Consider the following 23,620-nt stretch of genomic DNA (forward strand, 5'->3'; position numbering starts at 1 on the left):
TACCAAGGAAGGAATTGCAGCGCCTCAACCCACTTTGCAAAGTCTTGCAAAGGAAAGGCTGCATGTAAAGCCAGCCAAGCCGGTAGGCACGAGGAGAGAAGTACAGCTGTGTTATAGGTGCGCAGGCATTAAAGAAGCTTTTCTCTGAGCCCTGTTTTGCAGTCTGGTACTTTGTAAAATGGCTCTGAGCTACCTGCTCTTTGCAATTTTTTTTTCATTTCATTTGTGTTGCAAAGCTGACTCCAAATTGCTTGTAGCTGTGTATGTTTTTTGTATTTACTCCATAGGAGATCTTAATAGCATTGTATCTTGCTCTGTTCTTTCTGAAACATGTCAAAATTTCATTTGCTCTAAAATAATGTCTAATGCAGTTCTGGTAATGTATCCTTAAACAGTTTTCAACTGTATGCTATTGCAGTTGTGATTTCTCAGTGTGTTCCCTGTCTTTTCTGGACAAGCTGGAAGGTGCAGATCTCTCGCCTTGGGCATGAGGAAGCTCTGGACTGACGTTGGTGGGATTCCTGTGTTGGGCAACGGAGAGGTTAATATAATAGTTGATCGGTGCAGTTGTGAAAGACGTGAAGTGAACGCTTAGCACACGCCAACAGAAGGATATGGAAGAAGCAGCCCATGTTGCACAGCCCCTGGGAGCTGCAGTTGCACCATTTCCTTCCCTGTGGCAGGGAGCGGGCGAGGGGATGGAGAGGAGCCAGCGTGCAGCGCTGCGAGCAGGTGGGCTCTCTTGGGAAATGCTGACCTCTTTCTCTTGCAACAATGCTGCGAGTTCCCTGTTTTGCTGCTTTTATGTCAGTAGTAACTTCCCTGGCTGTGTCAGTCCCTTTGCTGTTTTCTCATGGACTGAGCAGGAGTGCAGTGGGCAAATGCAAGTGTTTGGGCTGATGCCTACAGGCAGTGAATGACTTAAGCCTGATGCTGTTCAGGAGAAATCCCTACTTTGCTCTTCAGCCTTTCCAAAGATACAGTGACTGCTGTGTAAATTTTGTTGTGTTTCAGAAGGGTACGCTGCCAGTTACCAGGGCTTTTGGAGAGATGGTACCTGCCGTGCCTGTGTCCATGAACCTTGCAAACATTAGGTTAGTCCCTCTTAATGTATTAGTTACCTTAATATTGTCTCTTGATAAGAGGAGTCGGATGGTAGAATGATGGAATAAGGTTTTTGCAGGAAAAAAGCCAGAAAACAGAGAAGCACCTGGGCAATGGCAGTGGACCCTTGGAGCAGAAACATCAGCAAAAGCCCGGGCCAGACCCTGAGCCAGAGCAAATCCCCCCCCCCAGCCAAAGCCAGCGGTTTCCCTCCAGCTGTGCTGCCACCCTCCTCTGGTTACCCACCAGTGAGGGCTGGTTTCTCCAGCGTTGCCTTCACACACATTTCAGCTCTGTAGGATTCAACCTACATCTAAAAACTGATGATCTGGTCCATAAAGTCCTTCCTCTTTGCAACCTCTGAGGGGCTGCAGCCCCGCTGAGTTGGATAAATGACCGCTGCATATCTTATTTCTTGGTAATAGAACAGTACCGTAACTGTCGGTTTGCCAGGCTTGTGAGCAGGGAATTGGAAAGGTAAATCCTCCTCCCAGCAGCATCTTGCAGAACAACCGGCTTTGTCCTTCTTGGCTAGCCCGGCATGTTCCATGTGGGAGCAAGCCCATGCTGAGCACTCACCTCCCAGCTGACCTGTGTCCAATATGTTATTAAATAACCTTAAAAGCCTTTTCTCTGAAAAATGAATAGTATTCTTTGTGCTAAACATAAAATGAAATGTTTTAAAAATTAATTACAGAAGAATTTACTTGTGCAATTAGCAGCACAGGCTTTCATGGTGAAAATCATGGTAAAACAAATTGCACTCGCTATTATTCAGGCTTCTGATCATCGGCAAGGCTGAGATAAGAGGAATGTTGACTGAATGATTAACTTGTAGTATCTTATTAGTAGCTTATATTGTAGTATCGCTGGAAAATCAGCAGGTTGCGCTAGCTGATCAGCTAAAATACGTGCCATTTTAAATAGCTAGCAGGCTATAGGAGATCGGTGTATGTTGCTTTTCCTCTTTGCTAAGTATGAGCTGAAGCTGAAGTTGTGTTGGTGCACAATTCTGATTGAAGACTCCATCTCAAATTTATTTTGCCTTTATCAACATGCTTGCTAAGCCAGAATTAGACAGGTTGTAATGAGGAGGGTTGAGGAACACAAAATAAAACCTTTTTGCTACCTATGTTGTGGAAGGAGGACCAAGCTGTGGCTGAATCCCCCAAAAGCCCTTTAATGTTCAGGGAAATAGAAGGGTATAGCATAGATTTGGGTTGCAGCTTCAGACAGTTAGTCTGTGAGCTTGTGGTACAAAACAAAAACAAAACAAAAGGGATAGCAAGGAAAAGGATCCCTGCAGAACTGGTGTGGAAACAAAGCAGTTCTGCATGGCCTGAGTCTGCTGACTCTTCCTTGTTGTTGCCCCTGTTACTTCCCCCAGCACCCTTTCCCCTCACCCTGAATATTTCTAAACTGTGTATTTTACCAGCCCTTTCCTTCCCAGTCAGCTAGAAACTGTACTTTCCCTTCCTCCACAGCCAGTTATTTTTTTACTAGACTGAAAGGATAAAGCTGGATTTACTTACACTGTTTGCCCCAGCTGCTTTGTAACCTACAATAGAAAGTGGTATTTACTTTTTCTTTTCTGCTGCTAGTTGACAGCCCCAGCTAAAACGGGAAGTTTTAGTATTTGCCCTGTACCTCTGTCAGGCACCTGCAGGAGCATCCTGCATCCCTGCACCAAAGCACCACACCTCCCTGTGCTGCTGGAAAAGTTCAGATTAAATAATAGCTCCCTGCAAAGGTTTGTGAAACAGCCCGTGGGGACACACCAGAGAAGTGCTGAGCTGTTGTCATGAATGTACAGGTGAAAATGTTAGTTGAGGAGCAGAGCTGGTGTGTTGGCTGGAGGCTCAGAGCCCTGCTCAGTCTCTCGTTAAGATTTGCGTGGAAAAGTGGGAGCTTGATCGGGCCCTTCCCCTTTCAAATGTGAGAAGTTGATAACTGGGTGAAAACCTGGGATTTTAACCAAGTGAAACTGACATGGGAGTCTTTCTTTTCTCTAGGCAACCAACTTCATGATAAAAATGTAAAAAATTGGTCAAACTGGAAACATGGGGAACATTTGCTGAAATGTTTCTGCTTTCAGTATAGGGAAAAGTGTGGTTTTTTTCACAGCAAACTCAGTTGTATTGAATCTCCTTCAATGTCTGGTTGCTGTCTGCCCATGCAGGTTTGGGTTGTATATTTATATGGACGTGCTGATTTTTCATTCCTAGCACAATTAAAGTGGTTCCTGGGGAAGGTGAATGGGGCGCAGCAGGTTCAGCATTTTTCACAGATGTGGCAAATACCTATCTGTATTTTCCTAGAAGAAATGAATCTACTCATCCGAGGCTGCACTTGCATTATAAATAGGTGAACCTGCAGCACTTGTAGAGCACTTTAGCCCTTGAGACTCCCAGTAGCATGTTGGTAGCCTTGGCCTGAAAAGCCCCGTCCTGTTAACAACAGCTTGTTGTTAAACAAGGCTTCAGCTGATTTACTAATGGAAAGAAATGCCTCACTTGGACAAAAAGGAGCCTGAGTGTGCCAAGGCAATCCTGAAGCAGGAGTCTGGGGAAAAGGAAGGAGTTACTTCATTAACATTGTTTTATGCTGTTGGTGATGGGCCCCAGGAAAGATTTGGGTTTCAGCTTTATACGTTTTTTTTTTTCTCCCCAGCTGCATTAAAAAAGCAGAACCCACCCAAACTATTTGACAGCACTGAAGAAATTCAAAGCAATGTGCAGTGAAACAGCCCTTTAATAATGTGATTTTTCCGTATGCAAGCAAAAGTGAAATTTCTGCCTTATTGAAGAAATCTTCATGTTTGGCTGAAAATAGAGCAGAGAAGTCCAAGATGAGCTGCAGCATGGCTCGCTGCGGTGCTGCTGAGCATCGAGGACCCACCACCTCCCAGCTACTCTGCTGCCCACTGCTTCAGCCTTCATCTACAAGTGCAGTGCTGTGCAGGATACAGAACAGCTTTAAAGCATGTGTTATACCTCACTGTGAGCCTGTTTATGTCCAGATATCCACCAGTGTTTTGTTCATGGATACTTTTTAGGTGGAACAACTGTTTGAGCCTCAGTGGCTTCCACTTTACTAGAATGACTGCCTATGCCCGAGAGATTTAATGAATACAAAAGTGGGGTCTGAAGGCTTTGCCCCTGATGTGCAGCCTCCTGTTTGCAGGTTGGGAGTAGATCTGTTAAGTCACAGTTCTGGATACAGACAGGGGATGTAATTCCTTTGCAGACCCTTTGCATGGGCAACAGGACATCGATTTTCTCTCCCTTCTTGATGGGGCCACTGTACTTGATGTAACACATCTTAACGCAGAATCCTGTTAACAGGGGAGAGAGAAGAGGGGGAAACTTGGTGGTATGAAATGGTTTCAAAGCTTGGCAAAGTCGTAACATTCTGTAGCAAAATACAAATGACAATAAGAAATTCAGGAGTGGGAAAAGTTGCAGAAAATGGTGTGGTGCTCCTATAGCACCAAGAAGAGAGAGTAGCAAAATAAATAAATTAACATGGAGAAGGGTGAAGAAGGGGAATTAAGGTAAGTAACACTGCATGAGCAAGTCAGGCTGTTCCTTTGATTACCCAAGATGTGCAAAGGGACCAGCTTCATCCTTTGACTTTTCTAATAGAGCTGAAATGCTGCAATCCTTTCAATCAATTTTCCTCTATTAACAGAACCTGGATTTCAAAGTCACAGTTTTCACTTGGGTTCGTGTGCAAGCACACTGCAGTTCAGGTTGGATTTATGATTTTTTGTTCAGTTTAAAGCTCTATAAACAAATCGGAGCATTTTACAATCGGGCTTTGCAAGACGCTCGCTCATCTTTCAGCTCTGGTACCCGACCCAGAAAGCTGGACACTGTTGGAAGAGCAAGGAGGGTTAGCCCTCGGCTGAGCACCTTGCCAGCTAGAAACCCTTCTCCTGCCCGTTTTTTCATGCTTATTTCTATTCTAAGGAAGTTTTTAGCACAGCCATCTCACATCATCCCAGCCCAGGACCTGGGGTCATCGCATCCACTGCAGCCCTGGGAGTCACAGCCTCTGATTTTGTTTGCAGGGTGACTTGAGCAGATTTTTGCCCGTTGTGCTGCAGTAGCTACAAAAGAAGAAAAGAGAAGAACAGGAGATGAAACCCACAAAGCTAGAAAGGGGACTTCCCAGCCTGTGTTGTTTAATCAATAGCAAGGTCCCTTTGGACTTGCTGTAACCATGGATCAGGCTTCAGGGAACTAGAAATTTGTTCATCTTTTAATGCAGGTTAATTGTAAGATGCTGTTTTTTTGTTGTATGCTTTGTCCAGCAATGTTTGAGGGTACTTAAGGCAGTGACTTCAAAGCAAAAATGCAGAACAACTTGATCTAGAGGGGACATCATGGAGTGACCCACCGCTCTCCCATCGCCCCAAGGCAGGTGTCCTGTGCTGCGTTCACACTGCAGGTGTGGGGCTGGAGCTACAGGATGTCTCTGCCTGGAAGGTGACCTGAGCCACCCCGGATCTTGGGATACTGAACTGTAACTGCAAAAAATAGGGCTGTGAGAGACCCACCAAGTCCATTCCTGTTCCCTAATGCGGAATCCAGTCAAAAGTACAAGCTGTCATCTACATTTTACTGTTTCAAAGTAGCAGCCAGTAGGGCAACATCCTCTATTTATTTACTTATTTATTTATTTATTCCTGACTCCAGCTGTCATCACCCACAGTCAAACCCATGTTGATCCTACAGCTCTGGCAATGTCTGAGAGAGGGGAGACATTTACAGGGGAGAAGGGGGGGGGAAAGGCAACGCCTGACTTGGTACCTTTGACAAGGCTGTAACAGCCCTGCTCACCCCACCAAACCTGCTAGGGTTTCCCATGGGATGCTTTAGGAAGCATGGGACTGGTCTAGCAAGAAAACAAAGAGCTGAGGTTTATTCGCGTGTGTGAACAGCTTGACAGGCACCATCCCTGTCGGGCTCGGGGGGAATACGCAAACAGGGGAAACGATGTGCTGGCACCGAAGGTCCGGTGCTAAAAGGGTGCAGGAAATCTCTAATGCCTTCCTCAAGCAAAAGAGCACTTTGTTCTAGGTAGTCTTCATTTATTTTAATGGATTTTATATTCCTTGTGGAATTAAAGGTGGTGACATTAAACACAGAAACATCCCTGGGAACACGCTATGCTCAGCGGGCTGATCTTTAAGTAAAAGGCTTTTAAGAAAACATGCATGCTGTCAGTAATAGATATGCCTCAGCTGATGCTTTCTTATTCTATCAATATTAGTCCAACAACATTTTGCCACAACTCTTTACCATATCTAAAAAGGATTTTTCCATGAAGATGTCCATGCAATGGGAGAGGGGTTATTTTCAAAAGCAAAAGATGGAAGAGAACAAATCAGTTCCTAAATCCTCACAGATACGTGTCATTATAAAACAAACAAACAAAACCAAAAAAAGAAGCAGAGAACAAGAAGGCAGGTTACAATGAGCAGTGTTTACTAAAATTCAGCTAACTCACCACTGGAGATCGCAATCTCGCAGATGACTGCGTGAGCGTGCATTTTCACGTGCCTCGTGAGCTCTGCTTTCAAAATGAAAAGTTCTAAAATACTTTGCTTTCTATTTATAACCTCGACAGAGGCTGCCTGAAAATTTTTCCAGCCAATCAGAAAATTTCTGTGGCCTCAGTTCTTTGGCTTGTAGATTCAGGCCAAGAGCAAGAACTGAGAGCAGCCCTCGAGGTGCACCACCAGCCTGGCTCACTGGCGGCGTAGGGGCTCCAACCAATTTAGCAATACTGGCTACCTGGTTTTGTTTGGCTTTGTTTACAATGAAACCATGACTATTAAACCCAGATTTTAAGGACAATTTGTAACCATTCCTGCCCATTGCACAATCCTGGAGTTTAGCAAGGTAGCTTGGGTGGAGAAGGGGAAGAGACTTTAAATGAACTTAAAAAAATATCGGGGCAGATGGATACCTTGCTGTCCTACCATCGCTGTTTCTTCATGCAAAGAAATTCAGTCAGGTGGACACAGCCCTGTGCCACGCATCACACATTCCAACCTCAGGCTGGAAAAATCTGATTAGGTGACCCGTGAAATGAGACCTTTGTATTCCATTTTTATTAGCCAGCTTCATTAATGCATCCCAGATATTGCCATGTTGCTGCTGCTGAACCTTCAGCATTAACAGTGGGAACGACACATGTTTACAATCTTCACTGTGCCTGAATAGAAAATGTTATATACCCTGTAATATTGTGGCTGAGCAAAATTACAGGAAATTGAAGAAGAAGAGAACACTGGAGCAGGAACAAGGCCACCTCGAGTGTTGTTTCTGGGAAGGGAGGGAATGCAATGCCCTGGTTTGCAGCCAGGAGCTGGAAGTTGTTTGTCTCCTCAGCTCTTTGGCTGCCTGATCTGCACCGCTGGAGCCACTGATGGTTTCGTTTCTCTGTGCGATTAAAACCGGAGAGCCCAGGTTAGGTACGGCTTCAGGTCGGGGCTCTCAGCCAGGATGCCGTGCCATCACTGTCCCTCTTTTGTGGCACTAGATGGGTGAAGACTGGCCTTGCATCCCCAAACAGAGCCAAGAGCAGTTCTGCTGCTCAGGATTCAAACCCCATCATTGCTGGGGGTGGAAACACCAGCTGCTGGGGGAAGCTGCTGATCAGAAGTTGCATTTCATGGGAAGAGAAAGTGATGCTATCAGGATGTCTTCAGGACATGCTGCTGACTTCTCTTTTTTCCCCCTCTCCCAGTGAAGTGTCGTCCAACTATGTCACTTATGCCTGTCACACGGTGACAGTGACAGGGTAATAGCTTGGCTTGGACAGAGCCAGCGCCTGAGCCCAGCTGATGCCCGGCTGGAGTGGGCTTCACAGCCTGGCGGAGACCATGCGAGGTGTTTCAGCTCCGGACCACCCACTGCAAATCAGCAAGGCGAGGAGGAGTCGCGCTGGTCCTGCTGCGGGGAGGCGTGTAAACCTGCTCCCATTTAAATGTGCTCCCATCTGAATCCCTGTGAGATTTTTTTCTCCAGAAGAAACATTCCTGGTTTAATGTTTTCCTGCTCATCAGATGCTGTATGTAGAGGCGGGGCAGATCTACCTGATGGTAACATTTTGAAACAACCTGTAGGGAAAAAATCGGCAGTACCTAGCGCTCTGTGCAATGCTTCTTGTGCCCAGGGCTCAGCTAAGCCAATCCAGATAAAAATTGCATTATCTTCAATTAATTTTGTTCATTACTAATTTTGTTAGAGACCTACCAATCAAAATCAAAGAGGAGTAAATAATGAGTCAAGTAATTCTGTTCATTTCCTCAGAAGCTCAGAAAATGAGCTTTTTTCCTAATTCTGTTACTAATAAATATCCTGAAGGCCAGGTACCTTCTCTATTTCAAGCTGCACTCTCAGTTTGGTGCAGCAGGGGTGAAGGCACCATGGTGAGATGCAAAGGGAAAACCCACCAGCTTCAAAGGCATTCTCCAAACACAACACTAAGGTCTCTTGCCATCGGCCCGTGCCAGCTCCGATATTTCTCCGGCACACAAGAGAGCAGCCACAACAACTAACTTCTGCTCTTGTCCAAAATCAGTGGTGTCACCAACGTGCTTGGCCATGTAGACTGTAGAAAATGTGCACCAGCTCTTGTGTCACACTGGGAAATCTGGATTCCCAAGCTGTATATCAGTTTCTTCAAGGTCTTTTAATAAGCTACTGCCTTGCTGCCGCCGGGGTGTGGAAGATGGGAAGACTGCGAAGGTCTGCAAAGCACAGCTCCCTGCACCCCTCTGTGACATTTCCTTGGCTTTGTTTTGATTTTCTAACTGGGTTGAAAGGTTTTTACAGAGCTAATTGAGTGAATTAAACACGGTAAAGCCCAAATTGTTTGTTGACATTTTACATTATACCCTGAGATAAAGATCAGGGAGGTAACGAGTGATTAATGCAGATGTTGTGTGAACTGTGCAAGAGCAGTGGATGCTTCGCTCGCCTTCTCTGTGCCCACCACGCTGCGTTTCACGGGGGCTACAGCCTTATTCTGTGTCTGAACAACCTTCCAAGGACTGAAGCAATGAATGAAACCTACCCGTTTCTTTATATTTTGCTTGTTGCTAGCTGTTTTTTCTTTGCAGCAAAACCAGTTGCAGAAAGGTGGTGGCGATCGGCCGTTAATTAATTTTGCATTGCTGGCAGGTGTGGGAAAGTGTTAAAGCAGGATAGGGGGAGCAAAACCAAGGGCAGAACCTGTGTGATGCAGGCAAGGAAGCCTTCCTTCAGCGGGGAGGAGATGGGGAAACTGTCTGGGAGGTGAGTGAGGCAGAGGAGGACTTTTCCTCATCTCATATGGTGCTGGGAGCCACTGAGAAATAGAGGTAAAATGCGTGTGGGTAAAAGGCAATCCTCTCCAGCAGTAGCTGCCGAGCCTCGGTGATGTCTAAGTTTGGAGGGGAAAAAAAGCCCATGAAAACACCCCAGACACTGCAGCTCTGTACGCTTTGCAGGGCAGCCTGTGGTTTATGAACACCCACTGTGCTGTGTTTGGGGGGGTGACACTGGGGAAGGGGGGCGTCTTGCTTGCAAAGGGATGAATAAGTAGCGAAGTGGTGAACTACCAATACTCCAATAAGCACCACAGTGCAATCAAATTAAATGTAATTTGAATAAGATTAAATTTAAAAGACAATGACATTAAATCTTAGCTCCAAAACTCATCAAACTCACTAAAAGCAATTTCCGAAATTGTAACCATGCTGGGATCTAATAACGTTTTCATTAAAGAGGCAGTGTTTGACTCAGCCTGTCACTTAGCAATATGAAGGGTTTTCCCCCTGTTATGGAAGGGATGCAAATAGCTGTAATAGTTTCCTTTCTGTTTTACCAAGGCATGACTGAATTGTTGGCAATGCTCTAAAGGCTGTGAATTCCCAACTAACTTATGCTAAAAATGCTCTTTGCTCCTCCCTCCCACCCCTTCAATGTTGAGCTTTGGGTAACACAGGTATGTGAAGCTCACAGCCAGCTCTGGCTTCTGCTTTACCAGAATTACCCAAAATATAAACCCAACAGATAGAAGCCTTCTCATTTTCTTCTGCTCACCAGCTAGTACAACCTGAAACACCTAAATAGACTTAAAAGACCTTCAGATTCAAATAGAGTGAAATCCCTGGGTGCGGGTAGATTGCAGCGAAGAGAGGGCACTTTGGTTACCCAAATGTCAGGTTTTGGAAATATCCAGGTTTTGCAAGATTCTAGTTTAATTTCTAACATGAAATTAAGGGAAGTAAACCCTGAGGCATGGTACCATAGATGTCTATTATCAATGTCTTATTTTTCTTCACACTTTTTTTTTTTTTGATGGTGGCAAATGCCACGCGCGAGCCATTCAAGAAGGTGATGAGCTGCAATCCCATGTGCCAACACACTGTCCTTCTTGCTGTGCTAGGTTGTGTTGCCTGTGTTTTCTGGAGACTGCTGAGTGTGTAAAAGAGGGCCTGAATCAGTCAAAAAGCTGTCTATGTGGATAACAACATTTTGTTTCTGTTAATTATGCTTATATAAAAAAAAGCAAATTGGAAAAACAGGGCATTGTAGAGAGCGCTGTGGTGTCCAAAAGCAGATATTTCATTTGCATCCCCTCCCCTGATAACATCTTGGACCTTTAAAGAAATAGGAATTAGTTTATGGCCAAAAAGTATTTTTCTAAGATTACTTTTTTTTAAGAGGCAGCATTTTTGTTGTTAGCATGTAATGGATTCCTGAAATTCAGCATCCAGCTGGTGTAACGGGCACTGAGGGAAAGGACGGTAATGAAACCCGATTTTACTAATGAGTGTAATTTAGAAAGACTTTATTGCAGAGTTTCACAGGAAATAGTTTAGAAACATTCAGCCTGTGGAAAAGAAGGCTTTTGCGGTTCCTCAGAAAGCCTTGCTTCAATCTGTAGAAACACGTAGTGGTTTTTTATTAGTTCATGTAAGCAACTGAAGATGCTGCGTGTGATCATGGAAATGCACTTGTCTCTCCAGAGCTGCTCTGCCAGGTGCCCCTCCAAACCCAGGCAAGGGTGGTCACCCCCTGTGACCTTTTGCACCCACTCTTCAATTTCGCCCATTGCTAGCTTTAAACGCTGTTGTTTGCTGTGCAGAGCTGCCTGCTGGCTTTTGCAGGAAGAAATTTCTTTGGAGTCCTGGGTCCTGGTAGGCATGGCAGGGTGCGATGGGATGAGCTGCACAGCCCCGTGTCCCTTCCTCCCTGCAGCTGTGCTTCGGCCCCAGGATGCCCCTCCTGTCCCAGGAGAATGGTCACTTTGTGTATTCTCCATCAGTGGCCTTGTCTCTGCTCTCGTCCTGTTGCTGGGAGCATTTTGGGATGGTTTTCTTCTTCCAAAAAACCAAAGGAGCAAGAGCTCATCTTGGCAGAGCTGGGCTTATGCAGGAGAAGCCTGTGGAAACCTCATCCCAGCCAGTTCTTGGCTTTGGACACCTGAGAAAGAGGGATGGGCAACACTCATCCTTCAGACCATAAAGGTGTTGAGGAGATGAACTGGGCTGTGCAGGGCGCGGTGAAAATGGCTGGGCTCCCACTGCCCTCTGATGGAGAGCGGGTGCATGCAGTCCTGCCCAGCAGCCCGTCCTCATCTCTCTGCTCCTCCATATCTGTGTATGTAGGCAGAGATAAGATGTCTCTCTGTGTGTATATATATTTGCCACCTGTATTGCTCCTTCTCTGTTTAAGGGAAGCCCAGCCCCAGTGCAGACATTTATGGGGATGCTCATCAGCATCTGCCTACTGGGATGAACTGGTATGTGCAGCCACTGCTGCCTCAGGTGCCTGTGATCCTTTTTTTCTTTTTTTTCTACTTTGCATGTGCAATCCCTGCCATGCCGATGTGCTGAGGAAGGTATGTGTAGTGCAGAATGAGTCCCTTGCCTCCTCTGGGCACATGCTTGTTATCTGACATGAAATGCAGACCTGGTGGCTGCTATTAGCGGAGGTTCGTGGGCAGAAATGGAAAAGTTGCTTTGCTTTTCCTTCATTGCAACATCTCTTAGCCCCTGCACCTCCTGCCATCCAAGGCTGTGCTCCAGCACCTTTGCTTTCATTTGGAAGAAGGAAGAGAGACATTTATCTCACCTCAAATAGTTTAATTCAAAATCCCAAAGCAGCTTCTGTGGTGCCCAGGATCCTGTATCCCCCCTGTCCAGGTACCCCAGCCTCCAGGATCAGCGCACAAACAACAATTCCTTACTTCGGCATTAGCAGCAAGGAGAACCGCAGTATACTGGATATTTAAATATGAAAGCCCATGAAGATGACTATAAAAATAAGTGATACTGCTGTTGTGGTGGTCTTCTGTGTTCAGCAGGTTTTCTTTTACGCTTTCAGAGGAGCTGTTGTTGGATTTTAAAAAGCTGCAGACAGAAAAGGCGGTGCAGGAGCTGAGGCTGGTTTTGCTGATCGGCAAAGGCAGGTACCGCCTGCCCCCCTTACCTTGGGGCTGGCAGAGCCCTGCCCTCGCGCAAATAAAGACTGTGTGGGAATGGCCTCTGGGCAGGTCTCTGAACGGAAACCATATAATTATAAACCACTGTCTAGCCTAAAGTACTGCGAAGTGTTTAAGCTATCGTATTTCCACAGCTCATTCAAGGGTATTTTTAGTGTTGGTGGAAAAAGTTGCTGACTCTAGGTCAAGTAATCCCTCCTAAAGGCTATCTATGGCCCCAATTCGGGAAAATGAACCATTTACTTAAATGTTTGTTCGGATGAAGCCTCTCTCCCTTCCTCTACCCAAGCCCTTCCATGGGAGAGGGCTGGGCCTGGAGCACAGGCGTGGAGAAGAAGACTGGCTCGCATAACATTCAAAGTAAAAAGTCTGCTGCTGCTGGAATGTAGATACTTGTCTAAGTATCATTCCTCTTACTCCCATTGCACGTACCTGCTTTTGCCAGAGAGGAGGCAAGTGGCGAAGGAGCTGCTTCCCCATAGGCAGAGCCTTGGCTGAGGCTGTTCATGGCTCGTGAATCCAGCTGTGCAGCACAGCTGGCTCAAGGGCTTAGATTTGTTTCTTTTTAACACAAATCTCTTGAAAATGATGGGAAGACATTTACTGAGCTGTCACTTGCTGGGCAAAGAAAAGAGCCAGAAGCTGGGAGTTTGCATTTGTTATCCTGTTTGTGTGTTTGGTGACTTACTGCTCCATGGTCATGGCTGGTGGTCTCCATCGTGCCACTCCGGTCCCTCGTGCTCGGGGCTGTGTGCAAGCCCACCGAAAGAGATCTGCGCACAGGATGGGTGGGCTGGACCCGCAGGAGGGGGAAAGCGGCAGGGGACCATGCTGGCCAAACCACAGGTGAAGGGTTTAGCCTGCTTTTTCATAGGCGTCATGGGGGAGCCAACTTCCAGGGGACATCTGAGGAGGGTCTTTGGGTGATGGAGAAGAGCTCTTCTGCACACAGCCAAGCAGGGCACAGGGCGGGAGACTGGCTGGAGGGTTTGCTGTTGGCAGCAGAGGTGGGCGATGCTGGCAGGTTGGAGGTGGGTGCTGATGGCTTGACAGCACGTGGGAGGTGGCCGGTGTAGGGGTGAGCTGTGAAGAGCTTTGAGGTGCAGCTGAACTGAGTTTGATGTAACAGAGGGGCAGCCATGGAGAGGGGGAGGGATGTGGTTATGGTGACAAGCCAGAAAATGGCCCCAGGCTCCTCTGAGTGAGGAGACAACCTATGTTAGAGCCACGAACGCTGAAGCCAACTGAGGTCAGCCAGATGAATTATAGCTTAAACTACAAAAATCAGTCCATTTTATTTAAACACTCCCAATGAGCATCCAGCAGGAATTCTTTATTCTGGGCAACCAGCCTCAGAGTTGAAGACATGAGCATGTCCAGGGCCCCCTTCAATGTGTTTGAGGTGTCACAGCTGCTCTGTGATACCTTCAATGCCACTTCAAGCGGTGTCAGCCCCCCGCTGCTGAACGCATGCTTCAGGTCTGATCACTGCACCATTAGGAGAGGGTTTGTAAGTAACTCCTCCTTGCGCCGTTAAATCCACAGTTCATTCCCTGCCCTGGTATTTTATCACTTGGGTTGCTGATAACTTTCCTGTGTGGCTTCTCTTGAAAAACAGTCTTTCCTGCTAAGTGTTTCCTTTCGTTAGTGCATGAGAGTTAATTAAAACCTCCCCAGGATTTGTCGCTTAATGAAATGATAGCTAGGGAAGATTTTTTTTTTCCTTTTAAGAAACAATCAAGTTTCTTCAGGTAGTCTGCATGCTCCTGCAGCTCTGACAAGAAATTCCTACTTTTTTGCAAGGTCCTTGGACCAAACTTTGGCTTGGTCATATTGTGAAATGGGGGAGACCTGTGGCTCTGGAAAACTTCATGGACTACTGGTTTGTTATGCAAAACCTGGAGCTTTTGATCTCAGGTCGTGGTTACCCAGCTCAGAAGCTGGATGATGCCCCTCAGATTTGCCCGTTTGCCCCTCAGTAGCAGACCATGTCCTGCCAAGAGCTGTGGGGTGAGTCCAGCTCACACAGGACTATGGATCCCCAAAACCTGATGCAGGGAGGAGGATGCCCTGGGCCGTTTTGGCTGGCTGGTGAGAGCCACTCGGGCAGCAGCGAGGGTTGCTTGGCCCCTCTCCAGGTGTTTCTGAGCCAGATGTGCCCAGACCAGGACTGCTGGATGCATCTCCCCTTTTACTCCTGGATGCTTCTGTAAGGCTGTCCCATGCGCTGCTTTGTATACCTAGGCTAAAAGATGTTTAACTTTATTGCTGGAAGCAAACTTGTCAGCTACCCATAGTCATGGCTGATGCTGGATTTATTGTTCCTGGTACCCAGAGCACAATTTGCAGCCCTGGTCATCTCTAACTGGGGTGAGAGCTGTTTTGAGCCATGTCGTGGTTTCATCTGTGCTGTACAATTGGAAAGATGCCTTCAAGAAAAAATAATTCTTGTACAGGACAACGTATGTGTGCAGCTTGTCTAAAGGACTCCCCTCGGCAGTGCCCGGCAGAGGGTGCAGTGGCTTTTCATGCCTGCACAGCTGGTTTTTAGGGAAAGGATGTCTTCATCCCTCACTCTTACTTATTCTTTATTTTTAGAAGGGAAAAAGAGATTGCATGGTCATTTTTCTGCCTGAAAACTAAAATTACTTAATGTGCATATAAAAAACAATCACTGCTATACTCTAAAGTTAAGTAGAATTATAGTCCGTTCAGAAAATCCTCTTTGATATCCAGCTGTGTGAGGGGTTTGTCAATAGGCGAACAATGGGAGGTTTATAACTCCTTTTATATTTAATTTCATATGCTTTTATGAAGCCTTTACATATCAAACTTTTTTTGAGCTGTTAAAATTCTGTAAGGCTTTTTGGGGTGGCAAGGACAGGATATTGCTTTCCCCATGTTACAGGTTCCCGGTATCCCAGATGCCACAGGATGGCATTATCTGGTGGATCGTTTGAATCTTTAGATTCTTGCTTTCAATATGCAGACGCGGTGCAAAACTAGCTTTCCTTTAAATCAAGCACGAAACCTATCACAGTGCTCAGTGGCTGCTCCTCCCTGTCTGCACAGGCTGACACGAGCTTTTCCCCTGCAATAACAAGCTTTAAAAACTGTCCACACAATATGCACAGCTGGGCAGGAGGAACGTGATGGCACAATTGTGAAGCCTTCCTTTGTAGAACCGGCTTCAGAAATCACTTGGTTCTGATCCTTACATCAAGCAGTCATGAATAATTTCTGTGCCACCAAGGGTCAGCCAAATAACACCAGAGAATGGCCAGGGATCAAGCAGTTGCAAAGTCTGTTTTGACACTTTTTTTTTTTTTTTTTAAAAAAAAAAGAAACACAAACCCACCACCACACACACATACCAAACACTGCTCCTGCAAAAAGCTAGCAGGCATGTTGCCCCTGCCTGGGCAGGAGCAGCGCTGGTGTGAGCTGGGCAGCCTCGCTGCGTGCCTGCGCGGGGACGCTGCTGCCCTGCTGTGCTGGCACCCCTTGAGAGGTGGCAGAGGGTAATTTTGCTAGATTACAGACCAGGGCTTGATGCTGAAGGCTGACTTGATCGAGGCCTTGTTATTCTCATAGCAATAAGCTTTTGTGCCATGTTCACCCACTGGTGAGCTGTGTGACACCAGTGCCAAGTCTCCAGAAGGTTCCCAACCCCCTTGCAGCACTATGGGGATTTATTTATTTTATAGTGCCAGTTATGATTGACAGAAATTGGCATGGGGATAATGAGGACTGCTGCAAAAATGATCTCGGGCTTTGCAAAATCTGCTCTTTGCAAACATCCAGTATGTAAACCGTACATCTCAAATGGGATCAGGCTTTCGTGGTCTCTTTGAGACCTGGAACATTGTAACTCAGTGCAGCCTGATTGGATTCAGCTTCCTAATTTGAGTCTGTACTCTCTTCGTAATGAGCTACAGATCTTACAAAGATTATTGATGAGATACCAGTGAGTGTGTTGTGAGCAAAGAGCCAAATTTATTCCTCTTGCAAAGGAAGAGAGAGCCAAGACTTTGGCGATGCTGTGTGCTGGCTGCACCCGGGCAGAGCACCCCTCCGCGCCCTGGCCGCTCTGACAGCTGCTGCATTAATCTAACGAGGGCCAAAACCTGATCTCATTCCTGTAGGAACCGAACTGAGCAATTCAGCTCCCATATTCAGACCTCCTGCTCCCACTGACATCTTAGGGCCATGCCAAGGGCATCAGCTCAGGTCTGGGACCACATGCTCTCCTGCTCGTGGCTGTTTGATTTATTTTGAGCTGTCTCCAGACATCACTAAAGGGCTTGCTAATGTGTTTGAAAAGCCTGTTATTTCTCTAAAAGGAGAAAATTCCCTCATTTAAATGTGGCACCACTTTTTGTCTATAAGTGCCCACGTGATCATTAGACCAGGACTTGGCCAGCTTCTGCTGAATCTGCTCGGATGTGTTGGGCTCAGACAATCTGGCCATAAGAGGCACAAATTCAGCAGCTCCTTGACACTGTTCTCCTGGTAGAAAGAGAAAATGAGTCATTTTTGCTTCCTCCTTTCCTTCCCAACGAAGGGGCTGAGAAATTGGGTGAACTTCCCACATCTCCAAAAGAGGAAACCAGCCAGATGCTGGTCAGTATTCCTGCTTCCTCATTACTCGTGTGGTGAGTCAAAGCCTGACGCAGTAGGAAGGGGCAGTGTTTTGATTTCTGATGGTCATTTCCCTGTGGAAAGGTTGTGACCCCCCATTTGCTGTTGAGGGTGCCCTAGAGTGCAGTAGCAGCACGGAACATGATCTCTGTAGGAGGATGGCGTCAGGGCAGGTTGGGGGGAATTCTTGTGGAGGGCAAGATGAGATCATTTCACCCAGTTTTCAAATCCAATACTTGTCTTCTTTGCCTCCTGTGCCCCTTGGTTCAGAGCGGAGCTGTGGTGGGTGGCAGCCTCAGCAACTCTTTCAGCAAAGGACCATGCGATGCTCTGCATGATTTGAGCTCCCACAGTATTTCCAGTGGCGGAAGGAACCAAAAAGAGTACGAAGGCTTCTGGAAAACCTTCCTGTGAGATTTCTCACAGTCTTGAGTAAACTCAAAATCTTATTCAGACATGAAGGGGAGGGGAGCTGCTAGGGCTCTTCTGCAAAGACCTGGAAGTGTGAGCTTGTCCCCAGCAAAAGGCTGCTCAGCTCTGATGATAAACAGTCCTGAACAACCTTCAGCCAGCTCTTGCTGGTAATTAATAGGTGACTAATCAATACAGGTAGGTTGGAGTCCGTAGTGGGTATTTCCCTTGTGACCAAAGCAAGCTGAAGCCATGGTGTGCAAGCGCGCCAACGGAGCTGCATCCTGCGCTCGCCAGCCCTTCAGGGAAGGAAGCCTCACTCCACTGGCTCACCGTGCTTCCTAGCAAAAAAGTTCAAATCCTAACGTAACTATATATATTTTCTTCAAAAATGATGAAGCAATGTTTTCCTACTGAAATGTTATTCCACCCCTCCCTGCAAGTGAGACTTCGTTTTCGTTCTCTTTGAAAAAATGTACATCTTGTCTCAGCTCTGCCTCTGTCCTGGTCTCAATCTTTTGCATTTGCAGTTAATTTCCTACTTCAAAGAAACACAGAAAAGTCTTTGATTTACTAGATTGGCTAAATTCAATATCTTTCCCAGAAACAGTGGCTCAGTGTTTCCTAACAATAAGTTCAAATGTTTGAATGATATAATTTCCTCACTTCTGACACTCATCAAAATCAGCATATTGCATCCAGTTCAGTCTCCTTCATATCCCCATGGCAAGCTTAGCATAAATTTTATCCACTTTAAACAATAGTTGTGTTTGCCACACAGTGTCCTAAAGCTGCAAGGTCTGATTCGTGATACGAATAACATGCACAGTTGGACACCTACATTAAGTATGTATGATGAGATCACTTCCAGTAAAATCTTGAAATGCAGTAATGTGAAAAACATCTGGTTGTTGTGCATTTGATTTAAAGTTGGAAGTCTTGGACAAAGGGACTATACATTTATTAATGAGTTCTGTGCTTTATGGAGGTTTCCATGCAATTTACTCATTAGACTTCAAAAGCAGGAAATTATACAACCTTTTTGATTGAAATTAGCTAATTAGACATCAAAAGTAGGAAAATATATGATGTCTCGATGGAAATCAATTATTGCATTAGGGTTTTTTATTAAAAAAAAAAAAAGTCTGAATTTAACAAGGCAATTCCCTCCTATGAACCCACCACGGATGCAGTGTGTGTTTATGCACATGTGTGCCAAAAATGAAATGGGGAAAATGATTTGGATGTTGGGAGTTGGCCACACTGAGCCGTGCTGGAGCCTTAGCTGGAGATGCTGGTGCATGTACGAGAAGTAAGGTCGGAGAAGGGGATCCAGGGGCTCCCATAGATATTCCTGTGGCCCTTGCAAAACGTTTAAAGCCATGTGTGGTGGCTACAAGAGGTCTCTTCCCCAGAGCAAGGAGAGGCAAGGATGAAGCACTCTCTGTCCCATCACCTCTCACCTGGCTTAGTCCCTGCCGTCACCTCTGTGCCCTTGGCAGACCCACTGCTCCGGGCAGTCGTGCAGGAGCCACTTGGTGTCTGTGTCTCCCCAGCGAAAATGTACAGTGTGTTAAGGCGTATCAGTAGTGAGCCATGGTAACCATCAAAATCCAGCTGTTTAGCAAATTGTGGAGAGGAAAATCCAACAGAGATGGCCAAGAGCTGCCCCTTGGCAAGCACGGCACAGAAACTAGTAGGTTTTTTGTCTTTTTTTTTTTTTTTTTTTTTTTTTTCTTCCTTCTAAAATAAGGTGTGTATACATGTGAAATTTCTTATTTTTCATTCGTGGCTGACTGTCTGCTCAGAGATATGGAAAATATTTGCCAGGGTGTTGCAACGTCTCCCACGTTTTGTTTGTGGTCCTGCCTCACCTTGCCGAGATGGCCTCTCCTTGCACCGTGGGCGCTGCTGTGGCGGGGTGTCCCCCTGCCCCCTCCATCTCTGAGAAATGTGCTCTTGGCATCCCCAAAATCACATGCTTGGAGGGAAGATCCCCAAATATAGGGAGGAAAAAGTTCCTGGAAATGCTGCCAAGGGCCAAACCAGCATGCCGAGGGGCTGAGGGTGTGTGACCCCTTTGCCCATCGCAGCTGGGACCTCACTTTCTATATGTGAATCTTTCTACTTGACCTCTCTGTTGGTCTCCTGTTGTCCCCAGTTCCTCACAAACATCCTGCTATGTTGTTCTGATCATTTTTCAGTTGTGGGAGCTGTGATGGCAGATCTAGACTGGAAAAATCTAAAAAATGCAGATTATAAAACACATTGGTGGTTCTGAAGTTGCTTTGTGCTATATTCTGGCTGATGCTGCTTAAAGGTGCATTTGTTTCTGTATTTTATTTGGTACTGCTGAGTATTTTGCTGCATTAATCCCTTAGTTTCTTATAAATTGCTATATATATATATAAAAAAATACTATGACGATTTTAGTCTTTATAACCACTGCTGCAGAGAAATATGGATGGCAAAGAGATACATCTCTGCAGCAGTCACCGTCTTGTCCTTAGAAATATGGGCAGCCAACCAAGCATCATGTAAGGAGTTTAGTCCAAACAGTTATTTCTGTCTTCCCTCGGGCTGCCTTTTTGGCGTACAGATACACAAATCCCTCGGCTTGGGTGCAGTGGGGATAAACAGGACCAGTTTCCACCTAATGTGCAGTTCCTCACCAGAAATAAGGATGTACCTCAGGAGCTTTTGCAACCCCCTTTCTGACCAGTGGTTTTTAACTCCCTGTGGTCTGGCTTTTGGTCTGTCGGGTCCAGCAGTGGTGCAAACGCAGCCGTGGTTCCACCCGCTGCATCCCCCTGCACAGCCGGGGGAAATGGCTGGGAAAACCTGTCCTCTGGGTGTGCAGACAATTACAGACGGCCAATTCCTGGAAAATACTCTTCTAAGGAAACCGTCTGTATATAGTCTGACTCATCTAAAAGCAGACTGAGAAGACAAGTCACCTCTCATGTTTATACACGGGGCTAATGTTTTTTTAAAAAATTCTTTTCAAGTAGCCCATTACTATATACCTAAGGCATGTTCTGCTGAGCCCACTGCGGGTCGGTTCCCATGAAAGCACAACCGAGGCACGATAATCCCAGCTATTACAGAACATCTGCTCTACGTTTTCACGTGATTTATGGTAACATGTTGCAAACATATATGCATGTGTGCATGTGTATATATATATGAAAGAATAATACATTAGCACTGATCAAAAATTCTGCTTATTACTCTAATGCCAACAAACTTATTTCTTACATTTTGCAAATGAATTGCTGTTCAAATTCCTACATGGCATACTTGCATAATAAGAAGAAAACAGCAACTCTATAGATCTTCAAATCAAACTGCACTTTATTTTTCTATATGGAAAGATTATGGGGAGATTTATATATGCTATTTCTTTACTCCTACAGTTACCCAAGAGTAAGGTACTTAGCAGGAGCATAGATCAGCTTTGGACTGTGTGGAATAATTTCTCTTTGTGGAATAATTTATCTTTGTGTAATACCAATGAAAGTCTAATTATTTAAGAGCTTACAGGGTTTACAACATTAGCTCAAATTCCTCACATTAGGATCTTCATTTGCTGTTGGTTCTGAAAAATGTGGTAGCCCTTGAAAAAAAGGGCAAAGTTTTTTGTAGATACAGAGAAATCTGAGCTATCACTTAGCAGGAAGTTTTCTTGAGGAGTGTCTCACAGACCAGATTTCACAACTTCTATGCTTTTGAGTTGGTTTCTTGCCACTCTACCTTTCTTTTCTTTTTTTCCTTTAAATGGGAAGGACTTTTTCTTCTTCCGTTTCTGCTTTTTACAGTCTAAGCAGAGCATGAGGCAATAGCACCAGGGACTAATGTTAGTGCCAGACTTTTCCCAGTGGGCAGACAAAATGGGAAAGTCAAATTCTAACTGTATAAACTGAAAAATCCTCCGCGAAGGTGCCCAAGGGCCTAAGGTAGCGCTTGGGCCAGGTTCTCAGCTGCAGTCGGTGTGTATGGGTTGGCAAGCACCATTTCACGGTGCTGCTGGTTCGTTAGTGTTGATGTTACGCTGGGATTTCTGGTCTGGTGAACCTGCTCGTGGTGGAGAGCACAGGCTTGGCCTGCTTGAAGGTGACAATTTGAGGTAATAGGTTTATTCCAGATGTTGCGTGGCAATAAGCAGATGTGAGATTTTCCCCTCTCTCTCCTCTCACCGTTCATGCTAATCGTGATGATTTCATCCTCCCACACGTAATACCCAGAGCCACAGCCTCGGGTCCCCTCCACGCCTCCGCCAGCGGCTGGGAATGAGAAGCAGCCCTCAACAGCAGCAAGGAGTCTACTGTAGGTACCGGGATGCGGATGAATCATGGTCTGCAATTATGTCAGACTCTGCAATATGTTTCTCATTTGCTGAACTAAGGCTTTTGTGAGACAATAGTGCAGTGTGTGCTATGTAAAAGGCAAGAGAGCTGAAGGACAGCAGGGAAGCCACAGCAACAAGAAATAAGTAGCCCATGGTAGGTATGGACCCTGCTTCCTTTTCTAATTTTTAGTTTAAATTCAGTCTAATTTTTAGTTTAAATTCAGTCACTTAAATGGCATCAGACTCGCTGTCCTAGGAAAATCAGTATTGACACGCATCCTCCTTTCTTCCTTTAGGCTGCTTAGAGCCTTCCAATGGTTAGGGGGAAAAAATGTTCTTATTAATCATTCTTAAAAAATAATAATTGGCAATTATGTAATAGAGTAATTCATTAGTCCATTAATCAGAATATACGGGCACATCAAGCTCTTGCTGCTACGACCAAGGAATCCAAAACATGTACTCGGTGGAGGTTATTAGGCCTGTTTTCAGTCCTGGGCATGTGCTGAGGTGTGGTGCAAGGCTGGGGGCTGTGGCCAGGACCATCACTCCTCGTGATGAGCGGTCCCTCTCTGCAGGCTGTCCCCCAGCCATGGAGCCTTCACAGTCACTGCAGGACTCCTGATAGAAACACTTCATGTAAATCCTCAAGTGCTCGTAATGCCATTTTTTTGCGCTGACTATTTTGGTTAAGAGCAGTATAAAGTTACTGGAAAATGAATAACCACTGTTACAAGTGTCAAAGCAAAATATTTGCAGAGAGCTCTGCTCCCTGGTTTCACCTATCTCATTTTTCAGTCTGGCTTTTTGTCCTTCCATCCCAGCCCGCTCCGCAAACTGGAGCCAATGCCTGGAGGGTGCTGTGCTTTCTGGACCAACTGTATCACTTACGGGAAAAGAATCGCGTGGTTTTGTCCCTCGTGGGAAGGAATAAGGTTACATTTGTATTTCCCACCATACTTGTCTGCACCTCAGGAAAAAACTGGGTTGCAGTCAGGCTCTGAGATACTTGCTCTCCATCAGGGAGATGAGCTGTGGGAGGAAGAGGAGGAGGCAGCCGGAGGTGTACAGGAGGGACTGCGTGGCCTTTGGTGGGAGATCTGGGTGGGTGCAGGCTTGGGGCTGTGCAGGGCTCAAGGGAAAGGAGAAGTGCTGTTACATTAGCACAGGGGGACCCCAATGTTGCAGGTTTGTGGGGGGTTGGTGAGATTTTCTTTATGTCCCTTTGCTTTAGGGTAGAATTTCCATGAGATGTATCCCCCCAGGGCTCTGGGGAAGGTAACAGGGAGCATGGGGCAGGCTGGGGTATGGAGAAATGACCCTGCCTCCCGGGTGGGAAGAAGAGCAAAAGGGCTCTGGGACATGGATTTCTCCAGATTTCCTTGGGGAAAACATGAAGGAAACCCCTATTTCTGAGTGCTCAGCAAATGTGTGTTAACATTTGTTGGGAAGGAGAGATAAGTCTTGTTTTGGAAAGAGCTAGTGGTCCTTTCCTATGGTCAGGGATGTGACGGTAGTGGAGAAAAAAGGAAATAAATCATCACTGGGAACTGCGTGAGAGGCAACGAGCTGAGTCAGCACTTGTGGGCTCACTGTGGAACAGAGCTA

The 23,620-nt window shown here is 45.9% G+C and overlaps 1 protein-coding gene across 1 annotated transcript; it reads right to left on the bottom strand.

Moving 5' to 3' along the window:
• Positions 1-3,887: 3,887 nt before the first annotated feature.
• Positions 3,888-13,330, bottom strand: LOC119152315 (leukocyte cell-derived chemotaxin-2-like). Its single transcript, XM_037397444.1, has 5 exons — positions 13,301-13,330; positions 6,619-6,745; positions 5,119-5,215; positions 4,959-5,065; positions 3,888-4,438 (listed from the first exon to the last, which is right to left on the bottom strand). The coding sequence occupies exons 1-5, from the start codon at positions 13,328-13,330 to the stop codon at positions 4,143-4,145; spliced, it is 657 nt and encodes a 218-aa protein (XP_037253341.1). The 3' UTR covers positions 3,888-4,142.
• Between the last annotated feature and the right edge of the window lie 10,290 nt (positions 13,331-23,620).

This window comes from Falco rusticolus, chromosome 8, assembly GCF_015220075.1.
Source record: "Falco rusticolus isolate bFalRus1 chromosome 8, bFalRus1.pri, whole genome shotgun sequence".
Taxonomy (NCBI): Eukaryota; Metazoa; Chordata; class Aves; order Falconiformes; family Falconidae; genus Falco; species Falco rusticolus.